This window comes from Pararge aegeria, chromosome 25 (assembly GCF_905163445.1).
Source record: "Pararge aegeria chromosome 25, ilParAegt1.1, whole genome shotgun sequence".
Classification (NCBI taxonomy): domain Eukaryota; kingdom Metazoa; phylum Arthropoda; class Insecta; order Lepidoptera; family Nymphalidae; genus Pararge; species Pararge aegeria.
Window position 1 is genome coordinate 1,315,255 of NC_053204.1, and position 16,171 is coordinate 1,331,425.

The following is a 16,171-nucleotide window of genomic DNA, read 5'->3' on the forward strand; positions in this document are numbered from 1 at the left end:
TTTACCAAAGGTCCACCAACTGTCCACTGGGCCAGTGTGGTGGATACACCCGTCTCGTCTTGGGTTGATATGATGATAATTAATAAAATCAATATTGCGAAAAACAATTTTGTATCCTTGTCTATTTTTTAATTTGGATAAGTGCCAAAATTTCTTATTTCGGGACGTAAGGTGTTATGTACACCTAACCTGTACATAGTCTAAATGTTCCTTTATTTTTCCTCCATGAAGTTCGGATTCAACTCTATCCACTGATGAAACCACTGTGGAAGTGCAGTCTGCGATCTGTATAATTTAAACTACGGTTGTTTCATCTTGTGAGCTTTTTCGCTGGTTTGTAATACCTAATAATATATATAAGTTGTAAAAAATGAGTTACAGTAAATTGTATTGTTTTCACAGGCACAATCTATAGGAATGTTATAAAAAGTGTATTACTCTGCTTATATTGACTTTGTTCTTTTATTCATCCTCTCACAGCTAACGAAAGAAATAAGTTCGCTGACCTCTCCTTAATCGTATACTATAATATATAATATTCATGAATTAAAAAAAATAATTAAAGAGCTTGGCGATAATTTTCTTTTTTTTTTTTTGTCCTTAGGCAAAGACAAATGATTCAAATACTAAATAAATAAAATAAATAAATAAATAAATATACTACGACAATACACACATCGCAATCTAGCCCCAAAGTAAGCGTAGCTTGTGTTATGGGTACTAAGATAACTGATGAATATTTTTATAAATAATATACTTATAATACAGATAAACCCAGACACTGAAAAACTTTCATGTTCATCACACAAACACTTTCCAGTCGTGGGAATCGAACCCACGGCCTTTGACTCAGAAAGCAGGGTCGCTGCAAACTGCGCCAATGGACCGTCAATACTGAATATTAATGAACCCATGTCATGGGGTATACTCGTATCTAAGCCGGAAGTGCATTTCAGATTTTTATGGTGCTAATTAGAAACGAGGAAGCAAAGGTCTTCAGGCAAGTCCATCGTATATTTACTAGGTGCAAATCCTTACTATACCTCACAGTTCGAAGATGGAAAGGTGTGGATAAAACTAAATTGAATAATTCATTTTGACTGGGCTATGTCATCCTCACATCAACCCATGGCACGGGTCTCCTCCAAAAATGAGTTGTGCTTAAGGCCGTAATCCACCACGCTGGCCCAGTGTGGATTGGCGGACTTCACACACCATTAAGAATAGTATGGAGAACTCTCAGGCATACAGGTTTCCTCACGATGTTTTCCTTCGCAAGTGATATTTTAATTGCTTAAAAACGCACATAACTTTAAAAAGTTAGAGCTGGGATTCGAATTCAGCTTCCCGAAAGTTAAGTCGTAATCTTACGCACAGGGCTATCACCGCTTAACCCCATCACCGGGTAAAACCATGTAAAACCTTATTATTGAAATAACATGATCAAAGAAGAAAACAAGTTGGGTATCTAGTTACATATAATGGTACACAATCAACTTATTCGTGGCCGATGAGAAAACAAAACTGTTTTAACATAACGTAGTGCTTACATCCTAACCGGCCTTTCTTTCAGCGATTTACACACAGAAAGCTTAAAATACTAGAGCCCAGAGCTAAGTTAGGCCCAGTCCAAAAAAAAACGTAAACTTCAAACTTGTTTTGTTTGTAAACAAAACTTTCTTCTTTTAGTTGTAGGTAGTTTTTTTAGTTTGTGAAATAATAATTTTTCACTTTTATATCTGAAACAGGCTTATTGGTTCTTGCATAATGGATTTGATACATCTTTTGTTAAATTCAGTGGTGGATGAATTGTGCTTTTTATGTTTCAAAGAGAGTGTAAATGCTCAAAGTATTCGCTCTAAACTTGAAGTAAAGAGTGAACTTTTTGACGAAACTTTAAATATGGCTGATATGATTATCTATTTATTTCCTTCATTCGTAAGTATATTTTTATTTAATTATTTAAAAACATTAAATTAACAGCAAACTTTTTATTGGAGGCTAAAAATGAAACCACACTCCAACATAATGTATAATTATGTTGATAGTACCTTAACTTGTCTTCACTGCGCTCGATCTTTCAGTGCAAAGATAGGGTACATCAGTCATGTTAGGGCACACGAGCGAAGGGTTTTAAAAGCCTAAATTTGATGCTAACCTTTCCTTGGAAGATCATTTATGCTGTCTTGCGAGGTTATCATAACGGTCACTGGAGAATAGCATTGTTATCTCAGGATGGGTTGGTTATCCTAGCCTGCATACATGAAATAAAACAGCATGGTAGGTGTATGCTTGATATCTGCTCAGCTAAGAGGCCTGTGGGACATTGAGATCTAATTCTATTAATTAAAAAAATATCTCATCAATCATCAAGATCCTATAACAGACCACTGCAGGACTAAGGCCTTTCCAAAGAGGAGGGTTTGAATTCAAATTGAAATTCAAAAATGTTTTTTCATGTAGGCCTTATCACAAGCACTTATAAAGCACTCATAAGTTTAACATATTAACATCAATGTTAGGTTGTGGTGATTATTGCATTAATTATTGTGTTAACTTAAATATTAATTATCAATTATGAATAAAAGTGTGACATTAAATTCTAATTCTATAATTATTGTTAATTGAAATTATTAAAAATTCTAATTCAAATTCTAATATTTTGATTTCATTTTTCTATTTTTTCCTTTAGTTCTAGGTTGACATATTTTAATATTTAAATCAATTGTTATAATAAATTTTAATTTGGATAAAAAATTTAAATTAAGTAAAAAATAAAAAGAATTTCGACAAATTTTATTGCAATGCCCGGCGGGGCGTCATGTCTCATATGTATGTGCATGTAGTAGTTTATAAACAATAACCTAAAGCTTGGAGGGTTCCAAACGCGCCCGGGTCTAAGAAGACCCCACAACCAACTTGGCCAGGTAAACCATAATCATCACTCCTGGGTTGGTGATGTCAGGAGACGGTAGTAGTAGCAGAGAGGATGCTGCTGCCCATCCACTCTAAAATTCCTTAGTTGCCTCGTAAAACACCTGCTGGATCGGTTACAACTGTACTCCCATAACCCTACAGCTCTAATGAAAATACTCATCTAATTATATCAATTGAATTAAAAAAAACACTTATCTAATTATATCAATGAATTCAAATTCAAAAATAACTGTCATTTCAGGAGCTGTGTTTAACAAAAGTATGCGGTAAATGTGCCAACCTTATCATCAGTATGTATATTGCAATACAAAGAAACAATGTCATGACTCGAATTATTAACAGCATTATTGACAATATTAATATAAAATTACCTAAAAGTAATCCACCATGCCAAGATAGGCTTGGAAAATTAAATATCAAAGTTAATTTAATAAAAATTATGAAGCAGTCATTCAAATTTACCCGAAAGTATGACCAACCAACAGATGATAACTATGATGAAACTGTTCCGAACAAAATAGAAGAAAATACAAGCCAAGAAAGGCAATGTCAGATTTGTTGTAAGTTGTTCAATAGCATTACAAAGTTTAAAAAGCACATGAAAAGTCACAATCGAAGAGAATACAAAAAAGTATACTACAGTTGTAATCAATGCAATTACAAAAGTCCATCAAAACAATCACTGCAGGGGCATATAAATAAAAAACATTTGAAAGTGCGACCGCATGTTTGTAATACATGCTACAAGCACTATTATCATAGAAAAAACTTAGTTGAACACGAGAAAACACATTTGCAAATTAGGAATGAAATATGCGAGGTATGCGGTGACAGTTTTATTCATAAAAAGAATTTGCTAGAACACCTGAAGCTTCATTCAGGCGAAAAGCCATTTCAGTGTGACATATGCACTAGAAGGTTCATAACATCGGGGCGTAGATTAGAGCACATAAAGAGATGTCACAGTGAAAAAAGTGAATGTTGCCTTATCTGCGACAAAAAGTTTAGTTTAATTAAGGAACTGACCAGGCATATTAAGACTGTCCATTCGTAAAGCATATATCTAAATACTAGGTATGGAAGCGGTGCTAGCCATTTACAATTAAGCAATTCAATATGGTTTAGCGGTGATGGAAAACTTTGAGGAAGCTTACATACCTGAGAGTTCTCCATTAAGATCTCAAGGGTATGTGAAGTCTACCAATCCAAACTTGATCAGCACGAGAGGAGACCCTTTATAGTGGACCAGTGATGATGATGATGATGATGATGATGACGACGACGACGACGACGATGGTGATGATGATGACGACTATTTATTGATAGTCTGTGGAAACCTAATATTTTACAAGAGCCTGAGGCCTAGAAAGTTGAAAGGAATAATAAAGTTTAAGAGTTTTTAGTTTGTTTCGTTTTTTATTTTAACCACGTCTTTGGACCCACCAATCGGAATTTTCAACTGCATTTAAAGCTTCAATGTTTAGTAGATTAAAACTGAATATTAGCTTATTTATGAATTAATAATTCAATCACTTCTATCGGTGTTTGATGACCTTAACACAGCGGTGAGCAGAATGGCTTTTTAAGTGGGAGAAATTCATTATTTCTGATTTTTTGATGGGAGCATAAAAATACACTCATATCATCGTTGTAGTCGTTGGAGGCATCGATATTGTAGAAGAACTAAAAACAAAAGTTTTTTTTCATAAATGCAGCTATATTGCATGGTCACATTTACCACGCTAACCGCACGCAAACTAAGTGTATATCCAGAAAATTTAGAAGATACATAACCCTCAGTCACTGCATGAAAGCGCCCCGCACACGTCTCACTTCACACTTCCATGATTGTTGGTCCTTCGAGCCGGATATGTTTCAGTTATAAAAATATACGCTATTAAACGCGATTTACATATCTTTTGTTCGCCTTATTTAGTGTTCCGTACACAAAGGCCCTTGAGGATGCCTTTTTATTGCTTTTGATTTGAAAGAAGACGTATAAGTAGGTAGGTGGTGACGTAGCCAAAGGCGGTATTCCAGTTATATGAGGTGCGTATCAATAATTGAGAAAACAAAGCTTATCGTATTTATTCACATACCTATTTAAATTTTAAATAGAAACTTAAAAGTAAATAAAACCAAATTAATTTTATATAAAAAAAGGTTTATTTATAAAAAGGGTAAGTAAGGTAGGTACTAAAGGAAACTATCTGTTTCTCATTCCAATAAATATTCCATGATACATTAGGTATTTTTATAATTAGTTACCACAATTATTACACATTCAAATATAACTATACAATAAATACACTTAAGGCAGTGGAAATTGAGTATTTTACAATTACTTAACAGTATCTTAATATTTATTAACTAACATTCAAGAAGTTAAAGTTTTCATTGGACATAATCACAGAAAATCTTCATCAAATTGGCGCTAATTTGGTTGTTTATAAACTCTTAACAAATTGAAAGAACAATAAAGGATTCAAAACATTGTTGGTATCCTCTTTGGAGTTTATGTACCAAGTCCTAATCAATGGTTTTTAAGATTTTCTAAAGAAATGCCCATCCTCGTCAGTCTTGAGCTTTCAGGCAACAATAGACTTGCCTGATCATTAGCACCAATTATCATAAAAAGTCAGATATCTAAATGTAGATTAAAATCTTAAAACATTTTTTTTAATTTATGATAACTGTTAAGGTAACTTCGAATTTGGTGACCCTTTTGGTAACTCCTAAATAATTAAGTCTGCATGTTTTGTTTCTTAATTAAGCTGATTAAGATTAAATAATACTTCTATTTTATATACCAATAAAAATAACTTAAAAGTAAATATGGTGAAATTTTTCCATAGTAAGTAATCCAAGAAAATTTAAATAAATTCGATTTTTAAACTTCGCGCCAACTCTCAGTAAAGAGCAAATATTTTTAAACTTCTACCGCATTTCGTTGCTGATGGATGGTATATTGACTACTATGCCATCTATTGGAAAATTGCCGAGAACATTTTTGAAGAATATTTTGAAATAGGTAGGTTGTAGGAATCTCAATTTTTTTAATGGTATTTTGCTGCGTTTTGAGTATAACAGTCTCTATTAATTATTCTAAGTGGCGTTTGTTGGTCTTTTTGGATTCTAATAATGGTAGCCTTCACCCTGGTTTGGTGGGATGTAAGGTTGTCCGGGTCCCGAGGGGTAGCCACCTCCCTGGCTAGGCTGGTCGGGGTATCGCGCTTCACCTTCGTAGGTTACCTGCAATAGAAATGAGTATCAAAATAATTTCGACGAAAATATAGTACTTTCTACTCATCGCTAGATGGCGCTGTACATTACATTATGAACATGCCGTTTAAATTGTCGCCTAAAACAACTGCTAAAATACTTTAGGATCCACATTCCAAAGCCACTATGACTGTTTACCTCTTGCGGATATCTACTCGAAAGGAAGCCATGAAATTGAGTTTTTGGTGTGGACTTGAAACATAATTTGTATTTTTTGTCTCTATAGGTAGATAAAGTTATATAGGTAGTTTAGTTGATGTTATTCACAATGGTTGGAAGAAATTAACTCAATAACTTTGATACAACCTTTTCCAGAGCTTCTGTATGACTAAAGATAACTCGACACTACCATTGGGTCTGAATAAGAAAAAATGCGATGCAAACAAACACGATTTTCGTTCTATTTTACTGGCGTGTTTTTTCATATCACGCTGGCATTTTTGATATTTTGTGTACTTTTGAAAACGAAATTCTAATAACCGAAGGATTGTAGCATTATGATCGAAGTCCGTCGGGCTGAGTTTTCTAGCGCGATATCCCTAAGTGTTTGTATTATGGTCCAAGATGGTCTCCGCCACAAAATGGCGGATTAAATATTTTTTCAGATCAGTATGGTTGTTAAAATAAAAGGGCGTTGTTAAAATTTATAAGTTATTTAAATGACGAAAAGTCTGCTCCCATAGTCAAAAGTCGAAGTCAAATATATCTATATAACTTTATTCAAATAGGCACTTAGATGGCACTTTTGCGTACATGACATGTAAAATACGACATAGAAGTGAGTTGATGGTGATAACTAAATTCATTAACCTAAAACTAAATTACGAGGGTTCCAAACACGCACACGTCTAAGATGAAGCCCACGACAAACTTTGCCGTTTGTTTTTTTTTTGTCACCATCTCACATTGTCATTTAAAACTGTTTAAGAAGCAACCTGGCAAGAATTTAAACCTATTAGGAACAGTTTTATCGTTGACGTAGTCCTTAATACTAAAATAGGAATTTTCTATAAGCTTACTTTTCATACAAACTTTGAACTTTTTAAGAGACATCTCCAAGATATCAACCGGTACCTATTTTATGTAGTCTAGTATTGTATATTACATACCTCAGCATTAAATCCATTCTTCCAATCGGCAGTGTACCGGACGATTTGCGTGCGTCCATCGGGTAAGGCGATCCGATACTCGCCGCGGGTGACGTCACCGTCCGACTTAGCGTTGTGGCTGTAGTCGTTACCGTCCTCATTGACAGCATACGAGAAGTCGAAGGGCATGCCAGGCTCGTGGTGGTGGTGGTGTTCGTGCTCCTCATGATGCGTGTGCTGGGATCAGATAATCAGACATACATCATTATTATCTCATTACTTGCCGCGGTTTTTGATCAGAATCCCCAACATTTCTATAGCAATGGGATTATGTTCCTACCTACAAGATGGCAAAAATTTATCGAACAAAATGGTACCTACATACTCTGGTTAAATGTAAATAAACTATATTAAAAAATGTTTTGAAAAATGGCGAAGATACTTCTTGCCCAACCTAATATAACCATGTTTATTTCTACCGCTAAGCAGCATGGCTTTTTTCCTGTCTGAAGGGCATCATGGTTGCTGGTGTTATTACAGGCACATGACTTAACAACTATGACTAATGCGGATGGATCGTAAAGCACGTTGCTTTGTTTACAAACGATGGGTTTCCACTTTTTCATTTACCATCTGGAAGCCCATGCTTGGTCCGTCGATTACGACATAAAAAAAACGTAGGGCTGCTTGGAGACAGGCCGCTCCGCTTTCATCTGTCAGTAGATGAAAAATGACAAACTGTAAAATGATGTTGGAAAAGATCAACTGCTGAGTTTCTTGCCGGCTTCTTCTCGGTAGAACCTGCCTTGCGAACCGGTGGTAGAGTCGCTTGACATTGCAATAGTACTTAACAGTAGGCGTAGTTGATATAAAAGATATTGGATAGAAGCATGCGTTACTTTGCGGAAATCCATGATATATTATGAAAATGAAGCTTAATTTGTACCCTCTATATTGCCGAAGATCTGTTTGGTGTGGAGTATAAGGATTGAAGAAATTATAAATTAAACCATACAGATTCTCCTGCCTTTCGCGGACTATAGCAAATTAAGCTTAATTTTCATAAAAAAAGAATTTGCATTCGAACTTTCCTTAATGGTTCTCTGGAAGAGATTGCTTTAGCAATAAGACCGCCTTTGCATGCCAATGTTTGTTTAAATTTATAATAGTTTATCATTTGTGTGCAATAAAGTGTTAATCTACCTATCTAACTACAAACATATTTATATGAAAATATTATGTTTGATTAATAAATCTACAAGAGCATATTTGTCGCAATCTATTCTCGAAACTCATGTTATGAGGTGCCAAAACGCGCTCTGGTTCAGTCCAGTGTTATGGGCTTTTTCTGAGGAAAAAGCCCGTAGCCAACTTAGCAGGGTATTCATTAAAAGCAAACTTGTTACAGTAAATAATCCATACCCTTCTCACTATGAGAGAAGACCCGTGGGTTTTCTGCCACAATGAGAAGGATTTAGGATGAAGTCCACGACGCTGGCCATGTGCGTATTTTCCTGTGGACGTCCACTGCTGATCATCGGCCTTTCCCAAGAAAAGCTTCCGTACAGCCGGTCCTCAGCCTTCCGCATTCACCCACTCCCTGTCACTCCCTTTATGTCGTCGGTCCATTATCCTGGAGTGCTTTCCACACTACGCTTGTTCGTGGTCTCCACGGCAACTACGCCAAGCATACCCTGCCATTTCAACTTGCTGATAGTTTGGGCTATGTCAGTGACTTTGATTCTCCAGTAGATCTCTTCGTTTCTTATACTATCCTTCAGGTAAACTCCCAACATAGCCCTCTTCATAGCTCGTTGAGTGACTTAGAGAGTAATTTATGTTGGATTCAACATTTTTAAACGTCTGATTAGTGTCCCACTGTCGGGAACTGGTCTCCTCTCTCATAGGAGAAAGAGATACTGAACCTCCATATCCCCACCACACTGCTTTAACACGGGTTGGCAAGCTAAGCTAGCGTGAAGATGGTAAACGGTTATAACCAGGTGTACGTGTAAGTTATAATGACCGAGACCGATGGTTTAACGTGCTCTTCGACGCAGGAGGGAAAGGTTAAGGTTAAACACCATATACCTACTCTATCAGCATCATATCAACCCATTACCGGCCCACTATTGGGCACGAGTTTTCTCCTGCAATGAGAAGGGTTTAGACCGTATCTAGTCTATACTAATATGAAATTCCTAAGAGTATGTTTTCGGGGCAAGGGCAATTTGGACATGTTAAATTTCAGATTTTTCTCTGGTGTGGTTTGTTATCACCCTAATGACAAAGACGTGTCGCCTAGCGATTTATCTTTCCGGTACGATGTTGCGTGGAAACCGATTAGGAGTGTGGTTTCAAACTGCCATTCCCTAACAGGTTAGCCCGCTACCACAAACTGCATCTCCCACTGCACCAGTCGCACCAGTCGAAATTGCAGTCAAGGGCTAAGCAAAAAACATTCTAAAAATGCTGTAGCGGGCGAAGCACATCGTAAACATTGAATTCAATTCGACGATATAATATTTTATGTGCACTCAGCTTAGGCAATTTTATCGTAGCATAAAATTTGATGCCAGTTACGACCTTGTCCGTCAGTTTCACAACACAATAGTCGGTGGTCAATGCATAGTCCGGGAATGAGAACCGCGCTGAACAATTATATCATTAAAAATGGATTTAAAAAGCGCACGAAGGCTTTATTTTATGTTACGGTAATGTTTTTACTGCTTTATTAAGGGCCAGTTTTATTCGTGCGAATTTCGTGAGCCTTGACGTGAGGTGTAGGCAAGCGTAAGAATAATGGCGAAGTTGTGCACACATCGCCCGCGGGCTGGACATAAAATGGTACCGAATTCTGCTCTACAAAATCTCTTAATCTCTTAAGTCTTTTTGAATCTTTCTGTTCTTCGTCCTCGTTTATTAGGGTTTTTACAAATCTTGTGCGAACGATTTTATTTTTCATATGTATATGTACGAGCGTTTGTCTACAATCTTTTTTTTTTATAAATAAATATACTACGACAATACACACATCGCCATCTAGCCCCAAAGTAAGCGTAGCTTGTGTTATAGGTATAGCTGATGAATATTTTAATGAAATAATACACAATATACTGATAAACTCCCAGACACTGAAAAACATTCATGTTCATCACACAAGCATTTTCCAGTTGTGGGAATCGAACCCACGGCCTTGGACTCAGAAAGCAGGGTCGCTGCCCACTGCGCCAATCGGCTTGATTTGAAGGTACTCATATTACGTAACGTACATACGTTTAAGTACTTCCAATTTTCTTGGATGAAAAGTACTCCGTCCTTTCAAACCACTCTATGCCATAAATCAAGTTTATGTTGCTTATTTGTAGCGTAAAGGAAGTTATGAAAAATTATGAAAATGAGGCTTAATTTGCTATAGTCCGCGAAAAGCAGGAGAATCTGTATGGTGTAATTTATAATTTCTTCAATCCTTATACTCCACACCAAACAGATCTTCGGCAATATACCCACTACGCACGTTTCGCTCCGAAACCGGAGCATCCTCAGGAGATGTTGACTTTACAATGAATAATTGTTAATTCAAAATAATTGTTAGGTCTTAACAATTATTCATTGTAAAGTCAACATCTCCTGAGTCTGTATGGTGTAATTATAAATAACACCACACAGATTCTCCTGCTTTTCGCGGACTATAGCAAATGAAGCCTAATTTTTATAATATATCATGGATTTCCGCAAAGTAACACCTGCTTCTATCCAATGCGTAAAGGAAGGACTAACAAACACACTTTCGCATTGATAATAAGTGTCAATCTACTTGAGGCGTAAGTGTTAAGCCTCATGTTCCCGTAAACTGTAACTACACCAGCAAAACCGCTCTTTGCGGCAGAAATAAACATTATGTAAACGTGTGAATTGAAAATCTAATTTAATTAATTAATGTGTATTTTCAGCTACATATTACGTATATTTCAATGTACAAATGTATGGATTTAAAAGCTCATGGTCAGTTAACAAGTTGATATCATTTTTTGCATTGATTTAATATCAAAATAAAGGACAGCGGCTTTTTTTAAATTACAGAAATTCGACGTAAAAGTTGTAAGTATTCATTTATTCATTTTAATTTAGTAACATTTACCTATTTAAGTAGAATTTTAACCCTAATTATCCTACTACTAGTCGTATCCTAGGGCAGCAAAATTAAATTTTCATAATTAATAATTAACTATTTTTCGCTATTCGTCACTAGATGGCGATATAATCGATCCACGTATTTTACTTCTAGTAGCTAAGTAGACAAAATGAAAATGAATTACTAATATTATTGTTTTCTTTTTATAGACCCTAGTAAGTATGATTGTTATATTATAGGTTTAATAAGTTTGACTGTCTTGACACGCGTTAGGTGTAACATACGAATATAATATGTGTGGACGGTAGGTACACTCTACATTTGTTTATATGTAAGATCGTAGCTGTTCAACGATTCGATCGATTCGAATGCGGTTTACAGTGCATTGTCTGTAATATCTTTATATATATATTTCTTGTGTGCGTGAGTATGTCACTGAACTCCTCCTAAACGGCTGGACCGATTAAATGAATTTTTTGGTATACGTGTGGGTGGCACCCTGGATGGTTTAGATTCACAAATTAGCCCAACAGATAGAGCTGGGGTCCGCTAGTAGTTCTATATATACCTAATATAAGGGAAAAGTTATAGTGACCTACTAACATTTACGAAAGTAAAGTACCTACCAATTTTATTTTTCAGTGTATGGAGAAAGATTATCAAGTAAGTTAAACACTTTCTTAGTACATTGTACCTACTGAGAAAGTGTTGTTAAAAATAAATAAATCAAATATTATAATTTTAATTTTTGATGGAAAAAAATACTTTTAGGTATCGAAGTTTCCGGTAAGTTTTATTACTTAGTTATTTAGCGCGCCCACGTTCCTATCCCTGTCTATCGGCTTAATAATGAATAACCCACAAGTAGTAATGTGGGCATGGGCGTACCCAGCTTCTGGTTATGAAGGGGCAAGTGAGATAATTTAGAGGTCAGATCTTCCGCGGCTCTTCTGGAAACATTTTGAGAGAGGCCTCTACAATCGATTCTGTAGCCAAAACTGTATTTTTTTTTCGGCTTCACTTTCGGGTGGCCGAATTCGAATCCACAGCACCTATGATTTTTCAAAGTTATTTGCGTTTTAAGTAATTAAAATATCACTTGCTTCAACGGTGAAGGAAACCTGCATGCCTGAGAGTTCTCCATAATGGTCTGGGCCACTGGGCCAGCGTGGTAGACCACTTAACCCTTTTCATTGTTGGAAGTCCTTACCCTGTAGTGTGCCGTTAATGGGTTGATATGATATGATTATGATTTGCTAACAGAGTATGTAAGTTGTTGATGTAAATCCGTACTAATATTATAAATGCGAAAGTTTGTTTGTTTGTCCTTCAATCACGCAGCAACCGAGCAACGGATTGACCTGATTTTTGGCATAAAGATAGTTTATGAACCGAAAAGTGTCATAGGCTACTTTTTATCCCGGAAAAAAGCAATTTTCCCCTGGGAAGATACTGCTTTGTACATGCTTACAATATTGTTTACACAAACTTCCTGAAATAGTGAACGGTTCTATTCATGATCGGTGTCCCATTCCTCCTGGCAAAGTTTTTCAAATTACCACGCGAGCGAAGCTTAAAGCTAGCGTAAATAAATGAATAGAGGAGGCCTGTGCCCCACATTGGCATATTGATAGGCAGGCGATGTTGGCCACAGCCCTGAGATGGATATAAAGGTGGTTTAAATTTTGTTCATAGAATTTAACGGTGCTTTAAAAATGAGTAAGTAAATTAAAGAGAATACAGGTAGGTAATGCAGGTTTTATTTATTGCTTAGAGATCGAAGTTACTTAACTGTGGTCAATTAGCTAATCTATGGCATAGCGACCCGCCGCCATTTTGATTATATTTCGGAAATTGGTGAACAACGTGTAAATGAGAACCGAAATAATACTTCACGGGCTTTAGAGGTATACTACGTTTGTCTCTGAGACAGCGAAAACCTAATAGTATTTGAGTAAACCACTGCCATAGTTTTTGCCGAAAGAAATTAGATGCAGCCCTAACATCACATGCAAAATTAAAATTATGTGACTCCTGTCACTTGGTATTATGCGCGTGTCGGCCTTTGATCTTCAATAGGGTTGTCATAAGTAAAAACTTAAAATGTTTTAATAAGTTTGTATGGAAGAATAAATATGCTTATTTAGATTTTTTTTTACAGGTTGATTCCTTATGAATATACTTATGAAACCTTCAACATTATTTCGTAATTCTTTTACACGTTGTATTTGGGTAGAGGGGACATAGACGAACGAAAATATAAGGAAACATAGTACCCTAAAGTGTCACATTAATGAGATAATTGACACCTTTAACTCGGGGGAAACAAAGGGTATCAGTGTCATGAAAATATTTAAATATACGCAGACAAATTCGCGATTAATATTATATGAATAATAAAGGTATATTTGTACTTATGAGTTTTATTTGTTCTTGTTTAGGCGCAAAAAAACCTAACATCGACGATAATGGCACCAATGATAACGCTATGTCCACCAGGTGCACTACAGATAAACCTGTTAAAAGTAAGCTTTTTAATTATTTTTTTGTTGACCAATCAGATTGCCCGCCCGATTGTAAGTGAAAAGCAGAGCAATACTTCGCAGGGCATGGAAGGAACATGTCCCACAAAGTGTTTATCCCAAGCTGAGTCCAATAACCTGAGGTGTAGGTGTTAAGCCTCATGAGCCACACAACAGTGCTGCTAAAGGTAGGAATTAACAAGGTTGTCCCTTGGACGAGCTCTGTCACAAAAAGCTCCATTTCTACTAAAAAACATATGCGTTACTATAAATTCCAAATCTTTGCGATGCCTATTAGAATTGCAGAAGAAAAGCAAATGTGTCTACGGGATATCAATTAGGTTTAGGTTTAAAGACATTTATTCCCATAAAAAGACCTAAGTCACTTAAGACAAGAAAACTTAATTTTCTATAATAAATTAATACATTTCGCCATTAGACTAAACTAAATTAAATTTTACGATTATTTACTCATTCAATGTATTCGTCTTTAAATTTATTCGTATTACTTAATATATAAGAAGCTAATTTAGTTTTGAACACATTGAATGAGTTTAGTTTAATTAACTAAATAAAAACTTAAATAAAGATTGGATAGAAGTTGGCGTCACTTTGCGGAATTCCATGATATATTATGAAAATTAAGCTTAATTTTCATAACTTAAACAAAGAATTTAAAAACCGCTACAGACAACAAATTTTTAACCTAAAACACAACAAGAATTTATGTTACATAATACTACTAAAAAAAAAACTAAACTACCAAACATAACATTTAAACACTTTGGCATTATTGTGGTCACAGAGTCACCTCACTCCGCGCTGATTTTCAGTGAGTGAAGGTGATCATAAAAATGCAGTGTGTAAGTATCGTAAAATAACATCCCTGCTTGGGGTGCTTTTTTGCTCAACTGGTTCAACTCCCTGGGGGTCAGATGGACTTGCGACCAACTAAAAATAATGTACCAAATCTTACGAGGAGACGTCGACGCTCCAGATCTTCATAACAAAAGACAATAACCTTCTTTCACGAAAAAAATAATTATTCGTGGTTCCTGTAACACTGTTGCACGAAGCATGGCATCTATACCGCGTTCATTGTCATCATTCAAGGCGCTCTTCAACAAAACACGAACATATCGCAGAATCAGACTTCCTATTGATGTCCTAAGGTTTGATTTTATAAAGGTGAGGGTGAAACCGAATCGAATAGTTTTTGAGCACACTCCAAAATATATCAAAGTTCAAAATACATTTTTTTCAAGTAGGCGTACTTTATAAGCACTTTTGAAACCTCAAGGATCTCTGTTTGTGGTGACTCTAACTTTCTTCTTTATTCTTCCGAGCCAGCAAGAAACTCAGTAGTTGCTCTTTTACAACATCAACCTTTACAATTATTTTTCTATCTTGCGGGAGATAAAAGCGGAGCTGGCTGATTCTAAGCTACCTCGTCCAGCTAGATTACTATGCAATTCATCACTTGCATAGTAATCTGTAACGCTGTAATAAATGTGTTTTAACACATTGTCTGAATGTATGCATGTCGAAGTCAAGCTTTTAAGCATTTTCAGTTGGCGAATACATTCCTGATAGTGGTAAGTCTATACCTAAGTCATCATCTTAAAAGTAGCAACATATTTTATTCGATTCTCTACTCTCTGATGATATTCAAGAAATAATAGTTAGTGTAAAGGTCCCATGGGAAAGTACCAAGTTCTCTTTAGTGGGGTAATTAGCCATGTTTAAAAAACATTGTCCAAATCTTTATCATTACCTATTTATCAGCTTATTATGAATAAATTACACAACGCATGTTTCCTCAGCTGTCTGTATTAGATATACAATGTATGTTCTCTCTTTCTCTTTCTCTCTACGTTTTAACTTTATGTTCGTTTAAGTAACGTACGACACTCTCAATACTCGTCCTAAAAAATATTGAAACACTAACTTAAAAAGTTGAATTCAAAAATCATCCAGAAATAACTTGACCCTAAACAGAAACAGGAGAACATATAGATGAAAATGATAATCAAGATAATGTGGACAATCGAAGCAATGCGAAAGGTTCTGACGAAGGAGATGTCGACAGTCCAGATAAAGAAGAAGATGAGTACGAAGAAATCGAAGAAGAGTCAAAAAGTTTAGACCTGAAAGATGAAGATGGTGCAAATCAAGAAGGCGCGGAAGATCCAGATCAAGAAGGTGAG

The 16,171-nt window shown here is 35.7% G+C and overlaps 2 protein-coding genes across 2 annotated transcripts in view; one reads left to right on the plus strand and one right to left on the minus strand.

Moving 5' to 3' along the window:
* The first annotated feature begins 1,700 nt into the window (after positions 1 to 1,700).
* Positions 1,701 to 4,194, plus strand: LOC120634845 (zinc finger imprinted 3-like). The gene is made up of 2 exons (XM_039905675.1): positions 1,701 to 1,938; positions 3,179 to 4,194. The coding sequence occupies exons 1-2, from the start codon at positions 1,768 to 1,770 to the stop codon at positions 3,989 to 3,991; spliced, it is 984 nt and encodes a 327-aa protein (XP_039761609.1). The 5' UTR covers positions 1,701 to 1,767; the 3' UTR covers positions 3,992 to 4,194.
* A 1,173-nt stretch (positions 4,195 to 5,367) lies between these two features.
* Positions 5,368 to 16,171, minus strand: part of LOC120634905 (cuticle protein 18.6-like) — a 52,398-nt gene continuing 41,594 nt past the window's right edge. Inside the window, exons 5-6 of the mRNA XM_039905784.1 lie at positions 7,329 to 7,544; positions 5,368 to 6,189 (exon numbers count right to left, since the gene is read on the minus strand). Of these exons, the coding sequence (XP_039761718.1) occupies positions 6,073 to 6,189; positions 7,329 to 7,544 (333 nt within the window). The 3' untranslated portion in view covers positions 5,368 to 6,072. The remainder of the gene's footprint in view (positions 6,190 to 7,328; positions 7,545 to 16,171) is intronic.

Coding starts and splice junctions, on each gene's coding strand:
- LOC120634845 (XM_039905675.1), top strand. CDS start 1,768: ATGGATTTGATACATCTTTTGTTAAATTCAGTGGTGGATGAATTGTGC. Junction 1,939..3,178: donor TCTATTTATTTCCTTCATTC/GTAAGTATATTT, acceptor CTGTCATTTCAG/GAGCTGTGTTTAACAAAAGT.